Source organism: Capricornis sumatraensis, chromosome 10 (assembly GCF_032405125.1).
Source record: "Capricornis sumatraensis isolate serow.1 chromosome 10, serow.2, whole genome shotgun sequence".
Classification (NCBI taxonomy): Eukaryota; Metazoa; Chordata; class Mammalia; order Artiodactyla; family Bovidae; genus Capricornis; species Capricornis sumatraensis.
In genome coordinates, this window is record NC_091078.1 from 94,535,830 (window position 1) to 94,560,123 (window position 24,294).

Genomic DNA, 24,294 nt, shown 5'->3' on the forward strand with positions numbered 1-24,294 from the left:
GGGGGTAGCTTTGGGGTGAGGCACGGGGCGGGCGCCCCGGGTCACACCGCTCTCAGGCCCCTCCTCCAGCTGGTCCGGTAACCTGTCCTGGACGCACGAGGGCCGGGCCTGGCGGAAGCTGGGGGCGGCTGAGGGGTGTGGGGCTTGGTGGTGGGCCAGAGCCCCGCGCGGGGATGGATGGCGCAGAAGCCAGGAGCGCCGGAAACTCGGCCCCGCAATGGGTCGAAACCTGAGCTCCGAGGGATCCGAGCGGGAGCTGGGCAGAGGCCGAGATGGGGGTGCAGGGGACTCGGGACGGAAGGACCAGCTGGCCGAGAGCGAAGGGACTGGGAGCGGGGCGCGGCGCGGGCAGAACCGTGACCGGGCCCGCGCTTCAAGCCGGATCCCCCCTCGCTCCCCACTCCCGGGGGCTGGAGGAGCTGCCGGGGGAGGGTCGCGCTAGCCCTCCCGGAAGCGGCCGCCGCTCGGGGCGCACCGCGGCGCGCGGGGCGGGGCGGGCGGCTGCGGCACTGGGGCGGCTGGGGCGGGCCCGCCGCGCTGTAATCGGATCCGGGGAGGGGGCGGGGAGGGGCCGGGCCGGGCGGGCCGGGGGTGGGGGGGGCGCGGAGCCGGGCTCCGGGCCGGCCGGGCTCCGCGCCTGTCAAACCCCTCATTGTTCGCAGCTGATGTCACTCGCAGTTGTGAGCGGCCGCCTCTCCCGGGGACAATGTGGGACTGAGCGGCCCAGCCGCCGCGCCGCCGCCGCCGCCGCCGCAGGACAGCCCCAGCGAGGTAGGGCGCGGGCCGGGCGGGGCACCACCGGTCGCGAAGTTTGGGGGTTCGGCCGGGGGGTGGGGAGCCCGCGCCAGAGTCCACAGGCCAGGGTCCGGGGTTTGGGAGACCGGGAGACTGCGAGGAACACGTTCTCTGTCCCACACGGGCCCAGGCCTGCACAGGTGGGGGGCGCTGGTCGGCCAGAGGAGCCCCCAGCTACCAGGGAGGGGCTTTCTGGACCCGACACCCCAGATTTGAGGCCCTCATCCCACCTGCTGTTTCTGTCCTTTGGACCTGTTCTTCTCTAGACCTCCTGCCCTGGCTTCTGGTTCTGCTCCACCTCTGTCCCCATCAGCCACTCCCCTGCAGTTCCTGGCTCAGCACACACCCCTTCCCATTCTCTGCAGTCCCTGGGGGCGCCAGACACAGACCTCCAGGCCATGGGTGTGTGGAGATGTCAGTTTGGTTTGGGCTCAGAACGGTCCCTGGTGCTCTGTGGCTCTTGAGCCCCTCAGCTCTGACCTAGCTTCTTAGCTGGAGTCTTAGGAGGTGCGGGGGCTCTGGCTACTCACTTGAGCCTGGCCCTGGAGCCTGCTTGGCCAGGAGAGGGAGGTGCCCGCCTCCTCATTCCCCTATCCTAGGCCCGCCATCTTGGGACCTGTGGCACCCAGTGCCCCGCCCGGCTCCAGCGCCCTGGGGAGTGGTCTTCAAAGGGATGCACTTAGGACCAGGTGCATTCCCTCCTCCCAGAATTGGGCTCTTAGTCCCCCACCAAGCCCAGGATGATCACCTTCATGTGGGTTCAACAGAACATGTGTCGCCAGGGGCTCTTCTTCTCCCACAAAGAGTTTTTAGACCCCAGGGACTCCCCAGGACCTTAAACATCAACTCCAGTCTTCACTCTTCCCTGGGATTACCCCCTCTGCTTCAGAGCCAGCACCTGGGACCCTATTGTTTTCCCATCAGACAGTCCCCTATCCCCTTTGGGCCTTGGAACCCCCTCAAACTCCAAGGCGCCCCCATCCCTGCCCCCACCCCCTAGCATTCATCAGCATGCAGGCTCAGGCTGCCCAAACACAAGGGGATTGTTCTTCTTGCATGCTCAGGGTGGGGGGCTGGGAGCAGGCGGCCCACACACCCTGGCAGGCCCAGGCCACAGGGAGGCTGGCTTTGCCCCGCCCTGTGTCCCCAGACAGGCTCTGTCCACCCTCCCTACTCCCATCAGCGGCCCCCCCTCCACACCCCCAGGCTCCATCACCGTTGCCTGGTGGCACTGACCTCTTGAGGAAAGAGCTCTGAGCCGCACAGGTGGACCCCGGGATTCCGCCAGCTCTGCCAGTTGCCTCATTCTCATGTAGCTTTGCAGACAAGCCCCTTTTTCTCAGGGCCTCAGGTTCCTGTCTGGCAAGGCCCTTACAGCTAAGACAGGTTGAGCCCGACTTTGTGAAACCTATCCCACACCGCAGCTCTTCCTTCAGCCTCCCTTCTCCATGGGGAAACTCACTCAGGGCCCCCCAGAAGTCTCAAAGCAAAGCGCAAATCCCCCACCCCCCAGTGATATGCCCGGGGGCCAGCTAGACTCAAAGACAGTAGGAGCAAGGGCTGGGGTGCTGAGGAATGGGAACTAGGAGTCCTGCCCAGGCAGATCCTGATTCTCCCATGCGGCTGGTCCCCTGCACCCTGAGTCTTCTCACCCTGCTCTCACAGTTTTCTCTGGGATCCTTAGCCTCATTGCTGGTCTCGAATGCCTCCAAGCCCTGAGTCCTTTCTTCTCCCTTCATACTGAGCCTGGTCCTGGCTCCTGGAACTCTGCAGAGTGGAAAGGCAGACTCAGAATTGCCTAAATGGGGCTCTTAGTGACAGGCATCTTTGAGGAGCAAAGAGGCCTGAGTGATTGGAAGCTTTGGGGAGGGCTTCATAGAGGAGGTGGCATTTGAGAAGGATTTGGACAGAGAGTGGGGAGGATGGGCAGTTGAAGCTGGGATCAGCCTGGGCAAAGGCCCAGAGGCCTCGAGGTGCTAGGCATGTTTTGTAGTCTGGTGTGTGTGGGGGATGGGGGAGAGATGAGACAAGAGAAGTTGGCAGAAGCCGGATCATGAAGGGCCTTGACGGGCTGTCTGGAGATCAGGCTTTATTCCTTGGAGACTGGGGAACCAAGGATGGTTGTTGGGCAGCAGAGTGACCCAGTCTTCAGCGTGGAGAGTAGAAGCTAGAGAGACCTTTCTCAACTGGGGTGAGACAGTGAGGGGATGGGTACCAGGGGGCTGTACCATGAAGTTGTGCCCGTTCTCCTGGAGTCCAGTCTGGCCCTGGGCCTGCCTTGCTTCCCTTGGCCCTGAGGACTCTTGGGAGCGGGTAGGGTGGGGTGCATTGCCTAATGGTGCTCTAAGGAAGACTGTAGCATTTCTGGTACCAGCCAGCTTGTCAGAGATTCCTTCTCTGCCTGGTACTGAGTCTACAGGACAGTTCTAGGTCAAGAAACCAGAGGCTGGAGCTCAAGGACCCCAGGCTGCTCCCCTGCAGGCCCCTCCTCCCTGGACTCTCCCATAAAGTAGGTATGAATGGCCATCCTGGGAGGCTGTAAGACTGAGAGGATGGGCCTGTGGATCCGAGGATGTTGGGGCAATTCTTGTAGAGGCCTAGCTAATCAGAAAGGCTGAGTGTGCCCAGAGAAAAGGATGGGCAGGGGAGTCAGGGTCCCTCAGTACTGATCCCCTCTAGGCCCAGTGTTGACCCACCCCCCCACCACACCCTGCTTCGCCTGATGCCCCAAGCCATTCCCCAGCATCACTGGGTGTGGCCAGCATGGCTGCTTTTGGAGTGGGTATAGAAGAAGGCTGTTAGGTTGGGGGCTGGAAGGGGATGTTGGGATGTGAGGTGGGGATGAACTTGGAGACTGAACCCTTCACTCTCTTCCCAGCCCAGGTGGGTCTACAAGCCCCAGTTGGGACCGACACTCTGGCTAACAGAGCGAAGGGAATCCCCCAAGGGGCGGGCCAGTCCACTTGAGTTGCTTAGCCCCAGGAGCCCTCCCTTCCCCTGGATTGTTCTTGCTCCAGAACAAAGCCAGGGTGGACACTTGATCCCTGCATGTGAGGGGGGAGCTGGCTAAGCCCCCGGCCCTTTGATTGGGCAGCTGTCATGAGAGAGACAGCTGTGGGGGGAGGGGCAGGAAGGGGCAGCCGCCATGGCTTACACAGCTGTCACCCCCCTCTCCGCCCCCTGCAGCCTGAGTGGCAGGAAGCCAGGGACAGAAGGAGTGGGCACTGGATCTGGGGCGGGGGTCTGGGGAGCAGGAGGGAACGCCTGAGGTCAGAGGCCGGGTCTGAGCTTGGTATGTTCTGCCAGGGAGCCCTGCTAACCAGAGGGGGCTGGGCACCCCCAGAGGTGAGCTGGAGGTCAGTGTGGCATGGTGCGTAGCTGCCATGTGGGTGGCCCAGCAGGGACCTAGGGCCCACCAGGCTGGAGCAGCAAACAATTCCCTAGAGCCCCTGTAAGGGCAGAAGGGGAGCCAGTATGCCTAGTAGAGCTGCTTGTTTTCAGAGCTCCTGGGAGAAGAGTTAGAGACCTGTATCAAGACCCTTCTTCTCCCCAAAAGACAGGAAAGACCTTGAGGGTCCATCAGAACAGGAAGGACACAGAGAGACCAGCCATTCCCCTGTCCCCCCAGCCCCCACAAACACACACGTAGCACAGATGGGTAAACTGAGGTCCGTCAGGTGCAGGCCTGGCCAAGGTCACTTGAACTTGGGGCAGTGGGGCTCTGCTGTAGACCCAGTTTATCTTTTTCAGGGCGAGAGCCCTAGTTTTGGCCACATCTCAGCCCTCCTGCCCTGTTTTCCCAGGAGCCTTTACTCACAAGAGGTGATGTGGAGATGTCAGGTCTCCCACTGGTTATCACCCCAAAGGGGTGCGTGAGCCCCAGAAAATTCTAGAGCTTAAGATGTGGCTCTGGACAAGTACAGTCTTTTCCAAACACAGCCCATGTCTACTAACCAGGCAGGGATCTGAGGGACTACTGAAGCCTGCTCCCCACCTTTGAAGAGCTGCCCCTGCAACCTTCCCCCAACCCCAAAGAGGACAGCCAGACAGAGGAGGCAGGCAGGACCCTGCTAGTCTCAGCAGACCCCACCTTTCTTGTGACCTTGGGCAGGTTACAGACCCTCTCTGGGCACCAGGCTCCCCTTCTGCTTGGTGAAGTCTTCCATTCAGATAACCAGTGTGTTCTGAGTAACTTCTCCGGCCTGCTCTGGAACACAAGGAGAAGGTGGCAGTCTTGGCTTCTGCTCTAAGGGGCTCCCAGGCTGGCCAGGGTAACCGAAACAAAGCACGTCATCACGAATGCTTTACTGGGGGAAGTGCTGGCAGCTGGGGGAGTGTTAGCAAGGGCAGCCAGCGTGACGCTGGCCAGGATGCTCAGAGAGCACCAGCCCTGCATCCACTGTTGCCCTCTGAACTCTGGAAAGCCTACCGACAGAACTCGAGCAGAGGAAGGAACAGGTTCTGGGGAGGCAACAGCTACTGGCTGTTTGGGGGGTCAGGGTATCACCCCCTTAGCACGGATGAAGAAACAGAGGTCTCGGCCATGCAGTGGCTTCCTGAGTCAGCCAGGCTGGGAGACCCACCCCTCCTCCTCCGTGCCCAACCTCAGGCTAGTGGTGTGTGGGGCGGAGGGCGGGTTTCTGAAGGGGACACTGGACAGAAGAGCTCTATACTCTTGATGCTGGAGGCAGGATAGGGCAGGAGGCTGGGGAGGAAGGTGCCTAGAGGTCTCTGGGGGCACTCGAGCCCCTGCCCCTCCTGGTGGTAGGGATTTTTAGGGTCAGGGCCTGCTCTTGGCTCAGACTGGGCACCAGGTGGTCCCCTCCCTGTCTTCCTGCTCGGGCACTGGTCCCCCATGAGCTCCCCATCAAGGCTGAGCCTCGGCGGCAGACAGCCGCTGAAGGAGAGGGATTTCCAAGCAGGATTAAGGTCCAGGATTAAGTCGGGGCATGAAAAGGGGTCGGGTGGGGAGGGCTGGCGGCCGGGCTAATCCCAGCAGCTAATCTCTGGCTCCTCCTTCCTCCATCAGTTAACAGCCTTGACGTTCTCCCACCGGCCCCCAGTCCTGTTCTTACCCATCACCCAGTCCCACAGGGGAAGCAGTCCCTCCATTTTACGGGTGAGAACACTGAGACTTAGCGTCCAAGTAATTTGTTTCTGGAGCAAAAAGTGCTCCAGGCTGGGAACACCGCCAGCTTGGACACTTAACCTCCCCGGGACTTAGGAGAGGGCTCAGAAAGCCACTGTGCACGCTGCTGGTCCCCAGACACCCCACGCCCACCCCCTGTGCTAAGTGAACCCTGCTTACAGCTGTCGCAGAAGCCTCTGCTCTCGACTCCTAGTGGACAGGCACAGCCCACCCTCCCGGAGTCTTGCTACCTCCATTTCCACCCACCTTTCGAGACCGCCCATGGATGCTCCGGCTCCCTCTCCACCTGCTCCAACTAGGCTCTAGCCAGCGGGGGCTTTGCTTCCTGGACGCGAGTGCCTCTTGTTTGAAGTAACCTTTCAATTTGAACCCAACCTTCAAGGCCCAGTCCACAGGGGTCCCCTCTCCCAGGAGGTCAGGGAGGAGGCTACCTCTCTCTGGATTCCCACAGGCCTCCGAGTTCTTTTTTTTTTTTTTTTTTCGATGTACCAGGGAAAGGGAAGAATACTTGTGGAGACACAGGCACCCAACTCATTTTAATTTTCGTGAACTCTGGGGATTGGACTTCGTATCCCCTTTGTACAGTTGGGGAAGCTGAGGCTCAGAAGGGCTATAGATGCTGGCCAGGCTTACACAGCTGGAGAGTCGCACACAGCGAACTGGTCAGTGTGACACTTGAAATTTGTGGTCCACGCTGTCTCCCTGCTCTGGAAGTTGGTCTAGCTTGGCTTTAGGATTCCCATGTAAGGGCAGGGGACCTGAAAGAGAGTGGAGCTCTTCTCTAACCCCTCTCCCACTGCCCCCGCAGAGCCAGCCAGGCCACAGTGTGGACGCATTCCCAGGCGGCCTCAGCCCCAGCCCCGCCTGACAGGATGAGCGGCTCAGATGCGGGGCTGGAGGAGGAGCCAGAGCTCAGCATCACCCTCACACTGCGGATGCTGATGCACGGGAAGGTGAGGCGGTGGGGGCGTGGTGAGGGGGCTTCCCTGTGGCTCAGGAGGGGGCAAAGGGGAAGGTGAAGCAAGAGCTGGCCGGCTTGTGGCGGGGAGTCTGATCTTGGGTATCCTGTCTCCTGTGGAGTCCAACCCACCCCCACCCTCAATGGGGGAAAGGGCGGTGCCTGGGGTGTGGGTATGCTGCTGACTGCACTCTTGTCTGGTTTGCAGGAGGTGGGCAGCATAATTGGGAAGGTAGGTGCCTCGTTCTATCCTGTGTGTCCCCTTCAACCCGAGACCTCAGCCTAGGAAAGGAAGCAACAACCGCTTGGCCTAAGAGCCATTCTCTGTTTTGTGTCCTGCAGAAAGGAGAGACTGTAAAGCGAATCCGGGAACAGGTGAGGATGCAGTTTGGGAGAAGAGCCCAGGGTACCTAGTTTGGAGGGGAGGGGAGATGCCTGCCCCACCCTGTCCCTGAATCCACTGTCTAGGACCACCGGTCAGTGCCCCTAGAAGGTGGCCACTTCCAGCCTTGGCTGGGGCCTGGTGAGTGGCGGGCAGGCAGGTTCCTGGCCAGGAAGCAGAGAAGGAGCCCCGCTGCCCGGCGCTTGTCCTATACCCGCAGAGCAGTGCCCGGATCACCATCTCTGAGGGCTCCTGCCCTGAGCGCATCACCACCATCACTGGGTCTACAGCCGCCGTCTTCCACGCGGTCTCCATGATCGCCTTCAAGCTGGATGAGGTCTGTGGCTGGCTGGAGGGAGGCCAAGGGTGGTCCCCTAGGAGGAAGGGGACTCTGACCCACAGAGTGGCTACGGGCGGGATGGAAGGCCAAGTGGGATGTGGGTGGGCTCCCCTCCTTGGCCCCCCGGCAGGAAGGTGTCCCAGGGGTGGGAGAGCAGCACAGGCACGCACGGCCAACCGCGTCTTCCTGGCCAGGACCTCTGCGCTGCTCCTGCAAACGGAGGGAATGTCTCCAGGCCTCCAGTGACCCTGCGCCTTGTCATCCCTGCAAGCCAGTGTGGCTCGCTGATTGGGAAGGCGGGCACCAAGATCAAGGAGATCCGAGAGGTGAGGGGAGGGGGTCTCGAGGAGAGAGCTGGGCTTATGGCTTCCTATCCCTTGGGGAGCTAGGAGCCCGGGCACTCTGCTCTGGGTTATGGGGGTAGCCGGAAGTGGCCCCGTTCTTTGCCCACAGACTACAGGTGCCCAGGTGCAGGTGGCAGGGGACCTGCTCCCCAACTCCACAGAGCGCGCCGTCACCGTGTCCGGGGTGCCTGATGCCATCATCCTCTGTGTGCGCCAGATCTGTGCTGTCATCCTGGAGGTGGGCCCGGGAGCAGGGCGAGAGGGCAGGGGCTGGGCCCTGGGGCTGCCTTGTCATGCCCCCCAGACCTACGCCTGTGGCACCAGGTGGGGGTAGGGCGGGGCTGCGGGGCTGCGTGTGAGACGCTCAAGGACATCGAGCTGTATTTATCTGGGGCTTATGGGGAGGGCCCTTGGGGAGGCCGGGGGCCCTGAGAAGGTCCTGACCGAGCCTCCCCATGTGTGCCTTCCAGTCCCCACCCAAAGGAGCCACTATCCCGTACCATCCAAGCCTCTCCTTAGGTACTGTGCTTCTCTCCACCAACCAGGTGAGGGGGAACAGCAGGAGTGGGACGTGTTACTGGAGAAGCAGGGGGGCGGAGGAAGGAATGGGGGGTCCAGGGAGAGGTGGGGAGGGGTGACTCTGCCCACACTGCCCTATCACAGTGACCCCCTTTGACCCACTCTGTCCTCACAGGGGTTCTCTGTCCAGGGTCAGTACGGCGCTGTGACTCCAGCTGAGGTGAGTGCCCAAAGCCCACGGCACCCCTTCCAGAACAGAGCCCCCTCTGACTCCTGACCCCTCTTCTTGGCACAGGTCACCAAGCTCCAGCAGCTCTCGGGCCACGCAGTCCCCTTCGCCTCACCCAGCATGGTGCCAGGTGAGCGGTCCCTGCGGAAACAAGCAGGGGCAGATCCCAGGGGGCCGGGCAGCCCCCTCTGGAAAGGATGAGGGGAGGCAGGAAGGACCCAGACTCACGCCCAGTCCCTCTTCTTCCCGCCTGCAGGACTGGATCCTAGCACACAGACCAGCTCACAGGAGTTCTTGGTTCCCAATGACGTGAGCATGGGATTGGGGTGGTTTGAGGGGGAGAATAGGGGAGCCCAGCGGGGTGGGGGGGTCTGGGCCTCACCTAGGGTTGAATCCCACCCTCTCCCCAGCTGATCGGCTGCGTGATCGGGCGCCAGGGCAGCAAGATCAGTGAGATCCGGCAGATGTCAGGGGCACATATCAAAATCGGGAACCAAGCCGAGGGCGCTGGTGAGCGGCACGTGACCATCACTGGTTCACCCGTCTCCATCGCCCTGGCCCAGTACCTCATCACTGCCTGGTGAGTGTGGGGTGGGGGTGTCATAGGTCAGGGGGCGTCTCTGCCTGAGAAAGGCAGCGGTCGGGTGGAGAGAGTGGACTTCCCTTCTCCCGGGCCTGTCCTCTGCCTCCCTAACCCTGCCGCACTCATCCACGTTGCGCCATCTTCCCCTGCGTCTGTCCCTCGTGCCCTCTGTCCATCCCTGTCTCTCCTCCCTGGCACTTGGGTCTCCCCATTTCTCCCCTTACCCTATGCTGTGTCTGCGTGTCCTTATCTGCTGTGTCCCGTCCCCATCCTTCCGACCTGTCCCATCTTTTCCCCAAACACACCCATCCATGTCATTGTTTTCAATTCCTGTTTTTCATCTAATCTCATCCCTTGTATCTGCCCTCATTGCCCCCTGTCTCGCCGCCCCCACCTTCCCTTCATCTCCCCCCTCTGCCCCTCTTTCCAGTCTAGAAACGGCCAAGTCTACCTCTGGGGGGACACCCGGCTCGGCCCCCACAGACCTGCCTGCCCCTTTCTCGCCACCCCTGACGGCCCTGCCCACCGCTCCCCCAGGCCTGCTGGGCACACCCTATGCCATCTCCCTCTCCAACTTCATCGGCCTCAAGCCCGTACCCTTCTTGGCTCTACCACCTGCCTCCCCAGGGCCACCGCCGGGCTTGGCGGCCTACACTGCCAAGATGGCAGCGGCCAATGGGAGCAAGAAAGCTGAGCGGCAGAAATTCTCCCCCTACTGAGGCTGGCTGAGGCACAGGTGCGGGGGCAGGCAGGACCGCCGGCAGGGGGCTGCCTCTGCTACCTGCCCAAGGACTCCACCCCGGGAGGGGGTCCCAAACGCCGCTAATGCCCAGACGCATGGATGCACCCCCCCCCCCACCCTGACCCAGTCTGTGGGAGTTCCTGCTCTCGGAGTGGGGGTGGTTTCTGGCCCAGGGTTTTGGGAGCTGTGGCAGCCCCAGGATAGGGGGCTTGACCCCCCTCTAGTTCTGTGCTTGGATGCAGGGAGCATCCTAAGTGCCCCCACTTTGGGGGGGTCACTCATGCACTTCCCATCCCTCAGGGCTTCCCTTCTGCTGTCCCCCGCGTGGGGATCATGGAGGAGGCCCGGGGGTGGCTGGGGGCCTTGCTTCTCTCCCCACCTCCCTGCAGATTCCTGCTGCTTCCACTGATACCCTTTTGACTGGAATGGACTGGCTGGGCTTGGCAGAGGGCAGCCTGAAGAGGGGGCACTGCCAGGCAGCTGGGGGAGTGGCATGGGGGCAGGGGCCGAGTTCTCAGCAGCAGATACTCTGTACAGTTTTTTCAATTCCTGTTTTTGAATAAATATTCTCAGAGACCAGGAAGCTGTGAAACATTGTGGGTGTTGGCAAAACCTACAGAATATGGGTGCAGCTGAGGCCCCAGAGGACCCCCATCTATGACTCCATCAGCCCCCCTGGGTCTCAGCCCCTTCCACATGCCAGTTCTGGGGCTTTAGGGCTCTTTGGGGGTCATGTTGTCCAGCCTCCTGTCTCTGGCACCAAAATGATCCAGTTTATTTCTGGGCATTTTTAGAAGCTGATGGAGGAGCCTCAGTAGTTCTGTCCAGCCTCTTCTTGGTGCATATGTCGTAGAGGTCTTTCCGAATGTCCCTCCACTCATTCCTGCTGTGGCTGTACCCCAGACCCTGCCCTGCTTGGCCCACTCCCTTTGGCTGTGAGCCCTTAGGGCCCTCTTCTCTGTGATCCTGCCCACCTCCGCTTCTTCCTTGGCCTGGGGACCATCTGTGAGTGTCCAGATCTATCCAGATCACTCAAGCTGGAGGAGCCCTTAGACACAGTCCCGGGTACAGTTGGGAAAACTGAGGCCTGGGGAAGGGTAGGTGTGTGTACAAGGCCATGCAGAGTTGGGCCCGGCACTCAGGATTGCTCCCAGAAGAATCTGGGCCTCACCAGGCTACAGGCCCCCTTCTTCCCATTCCAGGGTCAGAACTCCAGGCAGGGCACCTGGCGCAAGCTGTGCTGGAGGCTGGACGGGCCCTTTCCGATACCACCCTGCTTTCTCCAGTCCCGCTCACCTGGGAGACATCTCTCAAGTGGCCTCTGACATGCTCAGGCTTTCCCTTTCTGTCAAATCCCGGCCTTGATCAGGTGCCTCAGAAGGGCCAAGGGCAGGGCCCTCTGGAGGTCTCTGGAGGTGCTGCAGGAGGGCCCGCGGGTGCCAGGCCCTTGAAGTGCAGGCTCGCGGGGACCGCGGCAGCGCTCGGCGGGCAAGGCGGCCCAGCGTCCGGCGTACAGGGCGCTGCAGCAGGCCGTACAGGAAGGGGTGAGCCGCGAAGGCCGAGTAGGCTATCCAGGTGACGGCCGCCTCGGCCGCTGCGGCCTGGGCAGCAGGCGCCAAGCACGCACAGCCGTAAGGCAGCCAGCAGGCTGCGAACTGGCCCACGGCCAGCGCCGGAGCCAGGGCTGCTTTGCCCCAGGGCGGGCGAGGCCGGAGAGGCGGCAAGATGGAGAGGCGACTGTCCAGAGAGTCGGAGCGCGGCCGGGACCCGCGTGCCGGTCGTGGGGGCCGCAGGGCGGCCCGGCGCGCCACGAGGAAGATGCTGCCGTAGGCGCCGAGCAGCAGGAGGGCGGGCAGCGCGAAGGCCAGCAGCGCCCAGAGCGGCCGGAAGGGCCCGAGGCCCCCCGCCAGGACCGAGCAGCGAGCCGGGGCCGGGGGCGGTGCGGGCGGCGGCCCGAGCAAGGAGAGCGCGCCCAGCAGCCCGGCGGCCGCCCACACGGCCGTGAGCACTAGGCTGGGCGGAGGCCGCGCGCCGGGCCGCAGCGGATGAACTATGAGGCGGTAGCGCGCCAGGCCGAGCGCCGCCACGCCGAGCGTGCAGGCGGGCAGCAGCGCCGCCGAGAGGAAGCGCGCCGCGCGGCAGGGTGCGGGGCCCAGGCGCACGCGGCCCAGCCCCGGCGGCGGAGCGGCCAGCAGGCCCAGCGGCATGATGGAGGCGGCCGCCAGCAGGTCCACGACGCACAGGTGCACGAGGTAGAGAGCGTCGCGCAGTCCCGGCGTGCGCAACACCACCACCAGCAGCGCGCCGTTGCCCAGCAGTGCCGCCGCCTCCACGAGAGCCGCCAGGATCAATCCCATCGAGGCTGCGACTTCTGGGGCGCTCAGCCCTGTGGCGTTGGCCATTCGAGCGCTTAGGCTTCGCCCTGTGCTGGGAGGCAGAGAGAGAGAGATGGAGCTTTCCCCTCCCCGTCCCCCATTACCCTCATTCCCATCGCCCACCATCCATCCCTCGCTCCTCTGGCCTCTCACCTCACAGGCTGCCCAGGCGCTGGCTCAGACGCCCGGGCTGCCATCCTTCTGGGGGCTTGCCTGGCCCCATGGAAGGGTGCAAGCCGGGGACTGTGGCTCTCCCTTCCACACCAGCGACTCAGCCCCTGCTGGAGATGGTACCGGCTGTCACTCTGATGCTGCCCTTTGGAGACACACAGAGCTGGCAAGGGAGGGGCAGGGCCTGGCACCGGCCCCCTGGGTCCTAGCAGCTGCCAGCTTGAGGCTGGAGGCTGTGCTGTGGAAATGCTGGGGGTGCCTGGGGAAGGAGGCCCGGAGCAGCCATAGGCTTGAGTGCAGACTGAGGACGTTGGAGTGTAGGCTTTGGAGTCAGCCAGGTCCTATTCTGCTTTTTCCAGGCAGAAAATCTGCTCTCTTATGCCATCCTCCTCAATGAGGGTAACTGGATCATTCAGCCTTGGTACTGAGGGGAACCTGAGGTACCAGGGACAGAAGAGCTGGGAGACCCCTAAGTACCCTCTGGTCCTCAGGAGGGCTAGTTCTCTAGGTAAAGTGAGGGGGTAAGCACAGGACTTGGCACATAGTAGGCTGCTCTGCTGGTATTAGCTTGGCACAGAATAGGTGCTTCAAGACACTGTGGAATTAATGAGAGGAAGCCTTAGAGGCAACTAAAGGCTTTTTTTGGTTGTTTTTGCTGTTAGCAAATGAGTCTGCTTCTGCTAAGAACACCCTGAGTTTTCTTTAGGAAGCTACCTTTCCCAACTCTCAGGACATGTGGTTTGGGTAAGATCCTAACCTTTCATATCATACTCCAGGCACAAAAACCCAGCCCTAGCCATGATATGGCACCCCCCGAACAAGGTATTGGCTCAGGGAAAGACATGTGACTCCAATGGGGATATGTCGCCCAGTCCCATGGCAAAACCCCATCTATACCCTGATAGCTTGCCTTTGTGTCTGAAGCTCCTTCCTCTCCTTGAAGCCTGGTCTGGATGCCCAGGTGCCTCTTCAACATCACTCCCGTACAGAAACTACTGGGCATCTCAAAAGTTCTACACCCCAAAATAGGGCCTGACTCATGGCCCCAACCCCAACTTTCTCCACAGAATCTTCCCCTTCTAAGTAAATGCCGTCTCAGAAGTTTCCATCGACACCTCCCTTTCCCACTCACCCCACATCCAAATGATCAACCTGTCTAAATTCAGCCACGTCTCATCGCCATTATGTTCCCAGGCACTGCCAACCCTCACCTGGACCATTGCAGCGTCTTCCTCACTGATCTCCTGATCTTCGTTCCTGCACCTCATGGTGGTCATTTGTCTGTTTGCCCTTAGATCCACTCCCATATTCCCCAGCACTCCTCTGCCTTCCAAGAAACTGATTTCCCAGGCTCCTCTGTCAGTTGGTTTTGGGGTATATTCAGCCAATGGAAGTTACCAGCAGAACTGGAGGGTGGCAGGAGGGAAGAAGCCAGGGTATTTTTCCTCTCATGCTCAGCCTCGATCTGTCTCTGTGGAAGCCTTCATCTCCCTCCATAGCCCTGGCTCCCTTCAGGCAGCCCCCTCTGGGATTCTGGCACCTGCTGGAGGAGCCCAGTCTTGGGCATTGGAATTCCATCATCCTTCCAACCTAAGAATGGTAGCAACTTCCTGCTGTTGCTCATCCCGGGATTGACTCACCAGCCCCTCTGGTAGTTCAGCTCCTTCTTTGTATCAAATTCTTCTTGTCTGGAATACACAGAGTGATTTGTGTTTTGTTGATTGGATCTTGACTGACAACATAGATCCACTCTCTATGCAGCTGGCCAAAGTGGATCTCTTTAAAGACAGATCGGATCAGGTCGTGATTCTGCACTCATCTCTCCAAGAGCTTCCTATCATCAAAACAGAATCTCAGCTCCTCTGTGCTGAGATTGCCTGCTCACCTTTCTGACCTCACCCGCCTCCTCCTTGCCTCCCGTACTTCCAGCCATGCAGTCTTTGTGCTGGGCCCACATGTCAAACTCCTTTTCCCTTGAGGAAGTTTGCATGTGCTGTTTCTGCCGTCAGAACACCCTTCCCCCAGATCTCTTCATCGCTCGCTCTCTCACCTAATTCAGGTCTCTGCCTTCAGTGACCATCTTTCCTAAAATTCTTCCACTTTCCCATCAATACTTCTTTAACCCAGTTTTATTTTTCTTACTGGCCCTTTTCCTACTTGAAATTGCATTTCATATCTACACACATGCTGCTTACAGCCTGTTTTACTAGAATGCAAGCCCCTTGGTAGCAGGGACCTTATCTGTGCCTTGCTTGTGCCTGTGTCTTGCAGGCGCACAGTCCGCACCGGCACGGATCTGGGTGGCAGACAACAGGGCATGGATCTCTGGGTTTAACTCACCTGCTGCTGGAATTTGAAGGGCCCTGGTCTAGTTCTCTGTTAGTTGGATGAGACTGGTGCTCAGAGAGGGAAGGAGTGTGTTCTAGATTACCCAGCTGAGTTGTACCTGGAATCTGGGTCACCTGCTTCCTATGTTCCGTCCACACAGTCACTACTTCCCGTACCTGACCACAACGTTGATGTGGGTATTTGCCTCTAGGAGGTGAATCTGAGGACCTGGTTCAGAGGAAAGAGAGGGCATTGGCTTTCCCACTGCCCAGTTAGGCCTGTAGAGCCTAGGGAGGACTCAGCAGGACTAGATGGGAAAGAAAATGAGAACAGGTGCCTGGGGAAGGCAATAGGCAGGGATGGGGACTATGGTGGGTTGGGGAGTGCATTCTCCCTCCAAAATTGTTCAACTAAATTAACAGTGAAAACATTTTGTAGTTTATCATCTTTTTTTTTTTTTTTTTTTTCAAAAAGAAATGCAGGGAGGATAAACCAGAAACTACAGTAGGTTGGTGGGCATGGAGCATGGAGTGAGAGGGCTAGGAGAAGAACACTCTTCTGAGCACAGATTTGGACTTTGGAGGACCATATTAATGGTCTATGTGTTGAAAAAAATAAACAAAGATGAGAAAGCCCCCTAAAAGTGAATATATACAGAAACAAATGAACCTGCCTGCATTTCAAATGAATAACCACCACGATGAAGGGAAATTAACTAATACAAGTAATATTTGAACCTGTGTTCAAATTGTTACTTTGACCATTGACCTTCAGTCTAAAGGCAAAAAACTTAGCTTGAATAAGGTTTCACAAATCTTGAACTCTACTTAGCAAGTTTGTTTTTCACAATGGTTATGGGTACAGCAATTCTGAAACTGCTTTTGTGTGGAATTAAGCCAGCAGGTAAATGATTTGAGGTTGATGTGAACCAAGGTTCTGACTATAGGAGAAGGGAGTATAATTATAGATTTGGGAAACAATGGAAGGACACATTGGAATTGGAAAAACAGAGATGATGTGTTTATTTACATGCACATATTTCCTAGTCCTCTTTGCTACCAGGACTTAAAAGCAATGGCACACAGTTCCAAAGAGCATACCTCTGCCCGGATCTTGGATTCTCAATATCATCTCCTGCTCTAGGGAACCCCTGTGGCCAGAGTGGATGGCCTGGGTGGATGTGGGACCCACCCACTCTCAGTTTGTGCCCCTCTAACTACACAGCCTTGAATAGGCTGCTGTATTCATGTTGCAGTCCATCACACCCATCACCTTAGGAGGTGAGACAGAGGCCACAGGCATGCCAGAACCAACAAGGATCAGAGGGAGAGGGAATCACTGGAACACAGGAGGGAGATGTGAGAGCCGGAGGTTGCTATGGGATTGAGGGTGATAGTCGAGCTCCTGCCCGGGGGTGGGAGGGTTGGGCGCGTAGCTCAGAGGTGAATCTCTAGCAGGTAGCGCAGGCGGCACTGGCTCTCCTGATAGATGAGATATTCGCTCTGGAGAAAGCTGGAGCTTCTGAACTCTGGGCAAAGCATGGGCTGGCCCTGGGGCACCACTACTCGCTGGCCATCTAGCTCCAGCTCGGTGTCCTGGGTTGGATCTGCAGGGCACAGCAAGGGCCATGGGTGACCCAAAGGCCACTGGTCCTTGGCTTTACCAGTTAGCCCTACCCCCTATGCTCTTCTGTCACAGGGAGTGCCCACTCATTCCCCCCTGGCCAACCTCCCAACTGCTGCACAGGGTGGGCCTTCTGCCTGGAATCTCCTCCCGCATTTCTCTGCCTGAGAAATGCTTGCTCATCTTTCCATGCTCAGCCAATGGACACCTCCTCTTTGAAGCCCTCCTGGATGCCCAGAAATGATTTGTTGAATCAGTGAGCGTATGTTGAATGACAAAGTGAAGGACCACGGTGAGGAAGCCGGCTTCTTCTTATCCTTCTTCACAGTCCCTTTCCTGCTCACCTTCTCCCTGAAAGCGTCCTGCTTCATCTCAGCCTCACCTCTATGCTTAGGCCTGTCCAGCTTCCTGAGACTCACCAGGCTCTGTGTGGCCACGGGCAATGACACTGTCGAAGCCAGAGGGTGGCTGCTTCAAGCTGGGCTTGTCGACGGTGATCTGGTACTCTCTGCCCAGTGCCACCTCACCCAGGAACATGTAGCCAACGCAATGGGCCCCGCAGGACATGCCAGTAACTGGGGACACAGGAAGGCTCAGGGTAGGCAGACTGGCCTCTGCCTGACTCCTGGGGCCCCTCTCTGCTGCACTATCATCTCCTTTGGCTTTGCTGCCCAGGCCTTCTTCCATCCTTCCTCCCACCATTTCTCCAGGCTCCTTGTCCCTGCCTGCCTCTTTTCTCCTCTCAGCTCCCTGAGGACAGGCCTCTGCCACCATCAGCAAGGTCAGTAATGGCCTTTCAGTGACCCTATCTGGGGCGGGGGCTCTTCTGGCCTGCTCTGCTGATTTTGCCACTGGCCTCCTTCAGCCTCTATCCTGGGATCCTCTTGCAAAGATCTCCTGAGGCCACCCTCCTCTCCTTAGGCTCTTTTGCCCTCCTAGTGGGCTCCCAGGCCTTGAGCAACCTTCAGCCCCATCTGTTCTAAGACGACTCCTCTGACCTTGCTCTCCTGAGTGGGGGCAGGTGGTGGTCTCCAATAACGTGGTCAACCTGGCCCGAGGGCCAGGATAGGGAGAGCACCTCAGTGAGGACACCTCTGGACAGAAACTTGGGGGGCATGAGAGACACCCTCCACCCTTTCCCACATGCTGCCCATCCCACCTCTCACATACTCATCTCCTGGCTTCTCTCCTCCTCCAGCTCCACTGCCCTGGACTGGGCACCCATCATAGTTGGCCTGGATGGGAACACAGCCTCCCAGCAGCCTCTGACCTTAACCACCCTCCATGTGGCTGCAGCCAGGTTCAACTGTACTCCCCATCTTTCTCTGAATAGGTTCCTTTGATCATCCTGGGCCCCAAGCCCCCCTTCCATACCAGGCATTTTCTCTAAGCTTTGTTTCAGGCTGTGCTCAGAGATGCTGACCTGCTGCAGCCTCCCAGGCTTTGTGCCACCCCTGGGCTACTTTACCTCAAAGCCTCCTCTTTCACCATCCCCCTCCCCAGATCAGGTTGGCATCTTCATCTTATCCATATTGCCTCCCTCAGGAAGCTGTCCTGACCACTGGATGCCTCCTGAGTCCCCCAACCGCCAGGATTCCCCACTGCGCTCTTGCGTCAGTAAGCATCCAAGAGATCCTCTCCTGGGTCCCCCACCACCTGGACAAGCACCAGGCCCCGTGCTCCTTAGTGTCCCCATGCCCACCCAGGACTTGGCTCTGAGGGACGCCTCACCATAGCCAGCCGACTTGCTGTTCTCTGAGGCGAAGTAGATGCCCTTGCCGACCCGGCCTCCAGAATGTGGCATAATGCGGAGCCCACTGGTGAGGATGGCGGCCACCACGGCCACATTGGTGCCATGCCACAGTAGCTTCCGATTGCCCAGCTTGGCGTGGACCTGGAACCGATCTGCCTGGGGTCGGGGGAGGTGGGAACCAGGAGAGTCACGCCCCCAAGCTCAGGTGCTTCTGGCTGCCATCAGAGGAGATAACCAAGGCCAAGGGCCCCCTGGCCACTCACACACTCATGCACACAGGCACAAGACCTAGGCCTGGTGGAAACCGGTCAGAGTGGCTCAGCCTACTCCCTAAGGAGTGGGTAAGCCAAGGTCTTCTCCCTCAGGGAGAAGGTAGTGGTGATGGGGGGCTCTCCCTTACCTCCCCTTCTCGGTCCACTTTCCAAACATGTTGAAGAGCAGGGGGCCTGTAGCTGTTGCTAGTCTGTTTTAAGTAGGCATGTATCACCTGCTGAGACAGCAGAAGTTGGGTGTCAAGAGCAAGAGGCACGTGGACCAACCTCCTCTCGTCCCCCAGTCCCAGGGCTCTCCTCAGGGTCTGGAGACAGTGAGAGAAGGCCCAGGGCGAGGGACCCCTCTGGGCACCTGGAGGGCAGACAGGCAGAGGAACAGTGCCTACTGCTAGCCTGGCTCCTCTGTGGGGCCCAGCCCACCTTGTACTCAGGCGTCTCAGGGTCCAGCAGCTGGAGCTGGCACTTGAGGAGCTGGTAATCTCGGTCCAGTGGGTGCGGCACCTCCTCCACTTTCTTTGTCTCCTCGGGGGTGGCCTGCAGGGTCTGGGCCAGCTCGATGTCCGCCAGGACCTAAGGTGAGGGGCACTGGCAGTTGGGTTGTCCCCTTGACCCTCCCGCCCCCTCCCATCTGACTAGGGCTGTGGCTCCCCACCTGTGTATCCACCTACTCAGCTGCACCCCATCTATCTGCCTGGCTTTCCCCTCCTCTGTCCTTCGGCCTGCTCGTCACAGTCCATCTCTCTGTCCCCCATCTCCCTTGCCCCGTCTGTCTGCTTTGTGACCTGCCAGCCCTCACCAGCAACATGTCCTTCTTGGCCTGTAGAAGCTCGGGGGAGTTGATGGGCGGGGGCCGGCTGCGGCCGAAGTTGTGGGGAATGACGGTGTAGAAGTGGGAGGACAGCTCCTCCAGGCTGTGCCCACTGTCTGCGGGGGCTTTCAAGGCCGCCTCCACTGCCTCCAAGGCCTCAAAACCCCGGGCGATCTGCTGCTTGCTCAACTTCCCCAGGGGCATCTTCTTCACATCTGGGGGGATGGGGAGCGTGAGGAGACCACCCCGCAGCCTTGCCACCCCCAGGCCCCTGCTACCCTGCCCGCCCCCAACTCCTCACCCAGGTTCATGAGCGCCATGGCATTCTGGAACATGTCCTTGCTGAAGATGTTGGTGATGAGCTTCTGTGTGGCTGCGTCCAAGGAGCAGGGCCGCACCCGCTGAACCACAGCCCTCACCGGGCCTCTGTCCACCTAGGGGTAGAGGACGCACATGGGCAGGAGCAGCTGGGCTGGGCACCTGCAGCCAGAGCAGGTCGAGGCTACAGAGTGAGGCCTGTCCTGAGGGGCGCACAGCCAAGCAGTAGTGTCCCCTCTCGGCCCAGGCCCACCCTTCCTCCCTGGCCACTTCACCTGCACCACGGCTTCCTGGGCCTCGTCCTCTCTCTGCACTTCAATAAGTGTATACTTGCCGGGGTGGGCCACAAAGCGGTCCCGCTCTGCCCAGCTGTTCTTGGTCTTGTCCCGAAATTTCTTCTCAAAATCCTTCTTTGCATCCTCCAGTGACACGAAGCGGTTGAGCTTTGACTGGCCCACCTCTCCCTGTAAGCGACACAGCCACAGTGCCTGCCATCAATGCTTGCTGGCCTCTGTTGTGCCAGCCTGTGCCAAGTGCCCCTGGGCGTCAGAGATGGGGCAGGGCCACAGTCAGTGGCTGTGGCCTTTCAGCCTGCGTAAGCTGTGGGGACCCTTTGGGGCAGGAGGCATGCACTGAGCAGGGAGAGGTGGGGAGGAGGTGGGCACAGGATGGGTGGGTGGCACTCACCACGCGTCCCCAGCGGGTCCAGCAGAAGAAGCAGCCAGCTTCTTCCAGCAGCTGGATGATGTAGAACTTGTTGTTGTTGCTCCCAATGTTGGTTTGGTTCAGCGTGCAGTCATGGTCTTCATGCACCTGTGGCCAGAGGGGGTGCAGGGAGGGCAGGCTGGCTCAGGCCACCCCAGGGGTACCTGGCTGGACGCTGACAGAAATCAGACTGCACTGGGGCGTCAGAGAAGGCCCTGTCTGGGAACCCTGCCTTAAATGTGGTAGGGGAACACCTGAGCAGCTCAGGGGCTTGCCCTGTGGTCTGAAGAGCAGACACTGCCTGGATCTGCCTGACCTGCCTGGATCTGATGGGCTACAGCCCTGCCTGACCTCTGGGGTCTCAGGAGAACACAGCTTTCTTGGGAGCCTGGAACCACCTGGCCAGAGCCAAGGCAGTGGGGAGCAGGTCTGAGTGTCCTTGTACCCAGGCAGGAACAGGCATTGGGACTGGCCGGGGACTACAGCTTACCTGGGTTCCAGGGTTGCAGCTGAGTGGACATGAGGGATCCACTCGGGCTATGCACTTCTCTGCGGGCGCGGCCTTAAGGGCCTCAGCAGTGGAACGAAAACTGTCCTCTTCTGCCCCCTGTCGCCCCTTCTTCTCAGGACCCTCATGCTGCACTTGGAGCTTGCGCTTTGGAGCCATGGCTGTTCTGTGGCACAGAGGATCCCTCAGACCTCCACGACCTTTGTACCTGACCTGGCTGGCACAGCACCAACTTGCCCACCCTGAGTTTGCCTTTGGTAACCTCCCTCTGCCTCCATTTCCTCACCTCTCCCCTCAGTTCAGTTCAGTCTCTCAGTCGTGTCTGACTCTTTGCGACCCCATGAGTCGCAGCACGCCAGGCCTCCCTGTCCATCACCAACTCCCGGAGTTCACTCAGACTCACGTTCATCGAGTCTGTGATGCCATGCAGCCAAATCATCCTCTGTCGTCCCCTTCTCCTCCTGACCCCAATCCCTCCCAGCATCAAAGTCTTTTCCAAAGAGTCAACTCTTTGCATGAGGTGGCCAAAGGACTGGAGTTTCAGCTTTAGCATCATTCCTGCCAAAGAAATCCCAGGGCTGATCTCCTTCAGAATGGACTGGTTGGATCTCCTTGCAGTCCAAGGGACTCTCAAGAGTCTTCTCCAACACCACAGTTCAAAAGCATCAATTCTTCAGCGCTCAGCCTTCTTCACAGTCCAACTCTCACATCCATACATGACCACTGGAAAAACCATAGCCTTGACTAGACAGACCTTAGTCGGCAAAGTAATGTCTCTGCTTTTGAATATACTATCTAGGTTGGTCATAACTTTTCTTCCAAGGACTAAGCGTCTTTTAATTTCATGGCTGCAATCACAATCTGCAGTGATTTTGGAGCCCCCCAAAATAAAGTCTGACACTGTTTCCACAGTTTCCCCATCTATTTCCCATGAAGTGATGGGACCAGATGCCATGATCTTCGTTTTCTGAATGTTGAGCTTTAAGCCAACTTTTTTACTTTCCTCTTTCACTTTCATCAAGAGGCTTTTTAGTTCCTCTTCATTTTCTACATAAGGGTGGTGTCATCTGCATATCGAAGGTTATTGATATTTCTACCAGCAATCTTGATTCCAGCTTGTGTTTCTTCCAGTCCAGCGTTTCTCATGATGTACTCTGCATAGAAATTAAATAAGCAGGGTGACAATATACAGCCTCGACGTACTACTTTTCCTATTTGGAACCAGTCTGTTGTTCCATGTCCAGTTCTAACTGTTGCTTCCTGACCTGCATACAGATTTCTCAAGAGGCAGGTCAGGTGGTCTGGTATTCCCATCTCTTTGAGAATTTTCCACAGTTTATTGTGATCCACACAGTCAAAGGCTTTGGCATAGTCAATAAAGCAGAAGTAGATGTTTTTCTGGAACTCTCTTGCTTTTTCGATGATCCAGCGGATGTTGGCAATTTGATCTCTGGTTCCTCTGCCTTTTCTAAAACCAGCTTGAACATCAGGAATTTCATGGTTCATGTATTGCTGAAGCCTGGCTTGGAGAATTTTGAGCATTACTTTACTAGCGTGTGAGATGAGTGCAATTGTGTGGTAGTTTGAGCATTCTTTGGCATTGCCTTTCTTTGGGATTGGAATGAAAACTGACCTTTTCCAGGCCTGTGGCCACTGCTGAGTTTTCCAAATTTGCTGGCATATTGAGTGCAGCACTTTCACAGCATCATCCTTCAGGATTTGAAATAGCTCAACTGGAATTCCATCACCTTCACTAGCTTTGTTTGTAGTGATGCTAAGGCCCACTTGACTTCACATTCCAGGATGTCTGCCTCTAGATGAGTGATCACACCATCGTGATTATCTGGGTCGTGAAGATCTTTTTTGTACAGTTCTGTGTATTCTTGCCACCTCTTCTTAATATCTTCTGCTTCTGTTAGGTCCATACTATTTCTGTCCTTTATCGAGCCCATCTTTGCATGAAATGTTCCCTTGCTGCTGCTGCTGCTAAGTCGTTTCAGTCGTGTCCGACTCTGTGCGACCCCATAGATGGCAGCCCACCAGGCTCCCCTGTCCCTGGGATTCTCCAGACAAGAACACTGGAGTGGGTTGCCATTTCCTTCTCCAATGCATGAAAGTGAAAAGTGAAAGTGAAGTTGCTCAGTCGTGTCCGACTCTTAGCGATCCCATGGATTGCAGCCTACCAGGCTCCTCCGTCCATGGGATTTTCCAGGCAAGTACTCTTTCCAGGCAAGAGTACTGGAGTGGGGTGCCATTGCCTTCCCTTGGTATCTCTAATTTTCTTGAAGAGATCTCTAGTCTTTCCCATTTTGTTCTTTTCCTCTATTTCTTTGCATTGATCGCTGAAGAAGGCTTTCTTATCTCTTCTTGCTATTCTTTGGAACTCTGCATTCAGATGCTTATATCTTTCCTTTTCTCCTTGGTTTTTCGACTCTCTTCTTTTCACAGCTATTTGTAAGGCCTCCCCAGACAGCCATTTTGCTTTTTTGCATTTCTTTTCCATGGGGATGGTCTTGATCTCTGTGTTCTGTACAATGTCACGAACCTCATTCCATAGTTCATCAAGCCCAGATCTCTCCACCCTGGACAGACTCCTTTCTCTAGTCACTGGGGCCAGGCCCGGCCTCTGTACAATTTTCCCAGTTTGGTTAAGGAAGAGGGGCTCTCCACCCTCCCTAGCTCTCCTGTGTGTACTGAGGTGGAAGGGAAAGTGAAAGGAAAATCTCCCCCCTCCCACTTCTGGGCTCCTCCTCGCAGAGCACTCTCTGTTCCTCCCCTCTCTCAGCTGACTTGGACCTGGCATGGTTGCTGGGCTGAGTCACCCGAGCTATGGAGGAGAGAGGGCAGCGGCTCCAGGGGGCAGCACTCCTGAGGCGAGCTCTATCTCTCCAGAGCTTGGGACCCAGTAGCACAGAAACTCTTCCCATCAGACTCAAGACTTCTGGGATGCCAGTCCAGGTTCTAGACCAGTGGCACTGAACTGCCAGAGGGTAAAAGCCAGTCACACCCACCCTGCCCTGCCTTGCCCTGTGGAGGGCTGTGGGCAGGGCCATAGGGCACTCACCTAAGAGAAGCACGGACCTGGGAGAAGTGGTGGCCACCGGGTCTACCTCCCAGGCAGTCAGTTCTAACAACCCTCTGTAAGCCTTAGGGGAGCAGGGATGAACTGGGTGTGGATAGGTTTCCCGTTATTTGGTCACCAGCCTGGTGAGTCAGAGGCTGGGCAGGCCGAGCCAAGGCAGCCTGTCCCATAGATGGGTGGACACTTGATCTGGACACAGCTAAGGCCCAGGGGACTGACGCACCCTTAGCGGTGCACATCTCGCCTGAGGCATGCAATACGTGTCCACTGGTTTGTCAAGTGACCTTGGCCGCAGGTGCAGGCATTGCCT

General features: G+C 58.2%; 3 protein-coding genes across 11 annotated transcripts; 1 reads left to right on the forward strand and 2 right to left on the reverse strand.

The window, feature by feature from the left end:
• Nucleotides 1-651: 651 nt before the first annotated feature.
• PCBP4 (poly(rC) binding protein 4) lies at nt 652-10,537 on the forward strand. Of its 6 annotated transcripts, XM_068982961.1 has the most exons (15): nt 659-771; nt 3,220-3,308; nt 5,825-5,914; nt 6,753-6,897; nt 7,111-7,134; nt 7,245-7,277; nt 7,505-7,621; nt 7,819-7,950; nt 8,078-8,206; nt 8,439-8,513; nt 8,663-8,707; nt 8,783-8,846; nt 8,973-9,025; nt 9,127-9,296; nt 9,730-10,537. In XM_068982961.1, exons 4-15 carry the CDS (start codon nt 6,817-6,819, stop codon nt 10,016-10,018), a joined length of 1,212 nt encoding a protein of 403 aa, XP_068839062.1. In that variant the 5' UTR covers nt 659-771; nt 3,220-3,308; nt 5,825-5,914; nt 6,753-6,816; the 3' UTR covers nt 10,019-10,537. The 6 variants fall into 6 exon arrangements, with proteins under 6 accessions (XP_068839061.1, XP_068839065.1, XP_068839067.1 ...); XM_068982962.1 differs by lacking the exon at nt 3,220-3,308; XM_068982960.1 differs by lacking the exons at nt 3,220-3,308; nt 5,825-5,914 and having other exon boundaries at nt 652-771.
• GPR62 (G protein-coupled receptor 62) lies at nt 8,687-12,443 on the reverse strand. Its single transcript, XM_068982967.1, has 2 exons — nt 11,338-12,443; nt 8,687-8,857 (listed from the first exon to the last, which is right to left on the reverse strand). Exon 1 carries the CDS (start codon nt 12,441-12,443, stop codon nt 11,352-11,354), a length of 1,092 nt encoding a protein of 363 aa, XP_068839068.1. The 3' UTR covers nt 8,687-8,857; nt 11,338-11,351.
• A 1,714-nt stretch (nt 12,444-14,157) lies between these two features.
• On the reverse strand, nt 14,158-24,143 carry PARP3 (poly(ADP-ribose) polymerase family member 3). Of its 4 annotated transcripts, none has more exons than XM_068982271.1 (11): nt 23,967-24,143; nt 20,885-21,068; nt 20,377-20,502; nt 19,965-20,153; nt 19,673-19,805; nt 19,360-19,586; nt 18,984-19,133; nt 18,692-18,778; nt 18,270-18,447; nt 16,958-17,113; nt 14,158-14,275 (listed from the first exon to the last, which is right to left on the reverse strand). In XM_068982271.1, exons 2-11 carry the CDS (start codon nt 21,059-21,061, stop codon nt 14,244-14,246), a joined length of 1,455 nt encoding a protein of 484 aa, XP_068838372.1. In that variant the 5' UTR covers nt 21,062-21,068; nt 23,967-24,143; the 3' UTR covers nt 14,158-14,243. The 4 variants fall into 4 exon arrangements, with proteins under 4 accessions (XP_068838372.1, XP_068838370.1, XP_068838369.1 ...); XM_068982269.1 differs by lacking the exon at nt 14,158-14,275 and adding an exon at nt 15,029-15,143; XM_068982268.1 differs by lacking the exon at nt 14,158-14,275 and adding an exon at nt 16,007-16,521 and having other exon boundaries at nt 20,885-21,063.
• Between the last annotated feature and the right edge of the window lie 151 nt (nt 24,144-24,294).

Coding starts and splice junctions, on each gene's coding strand:
- PCBP4 (XM_068982960.1), top strand. CDS start 6,817: ATGAGCGGCTCAGATGCGGGGCTGGAGGAGGAGCCAGAGCTCAGCATC. Junction 7,951..8,077: donor AGATCAAGGAGATCCGAGAG/GTGAGGGGAGGG, acceptor CTTTGCCCACAG/ACTACAGGTGCCCAGGTGCA. Junction 8,708..8,782: donor GCGCTGTGACTCCAGCTGAG/GTGAGTGCCCAA, acceptor TTCTTGGCACAG/GTCACCAAGCTCCAGCAGCT.
- PARP3 (XM_068982268.1), bottom strand. CDS start 21,061: ATGGCTCCAAAGCGCAAGCTCCAAGTGCAGCATGAGGGTCCTGAGAAG. Junction 20,503..20,884: donor GCTGCAACCCTGGAACCCAG/GTAAGCTGTAGT, acceptor CTCTGGCCACAG/GTGCATGAAGACCATGACTG. Junction 19,134..19,359: donor CCAAGAAGGACATGTTGCTG/GTGAGGGCTGGC, acceptor CCCTCACCTTAG/GTCCTGGCGGACATCGAGCT.
- GPR62 (XM_068982967.1), bottom strand. CDS start 12,443: ATGGCCAACGCCACAGGGCTGAGCGCCCCAGAAGTCGCAGCCTCGATG.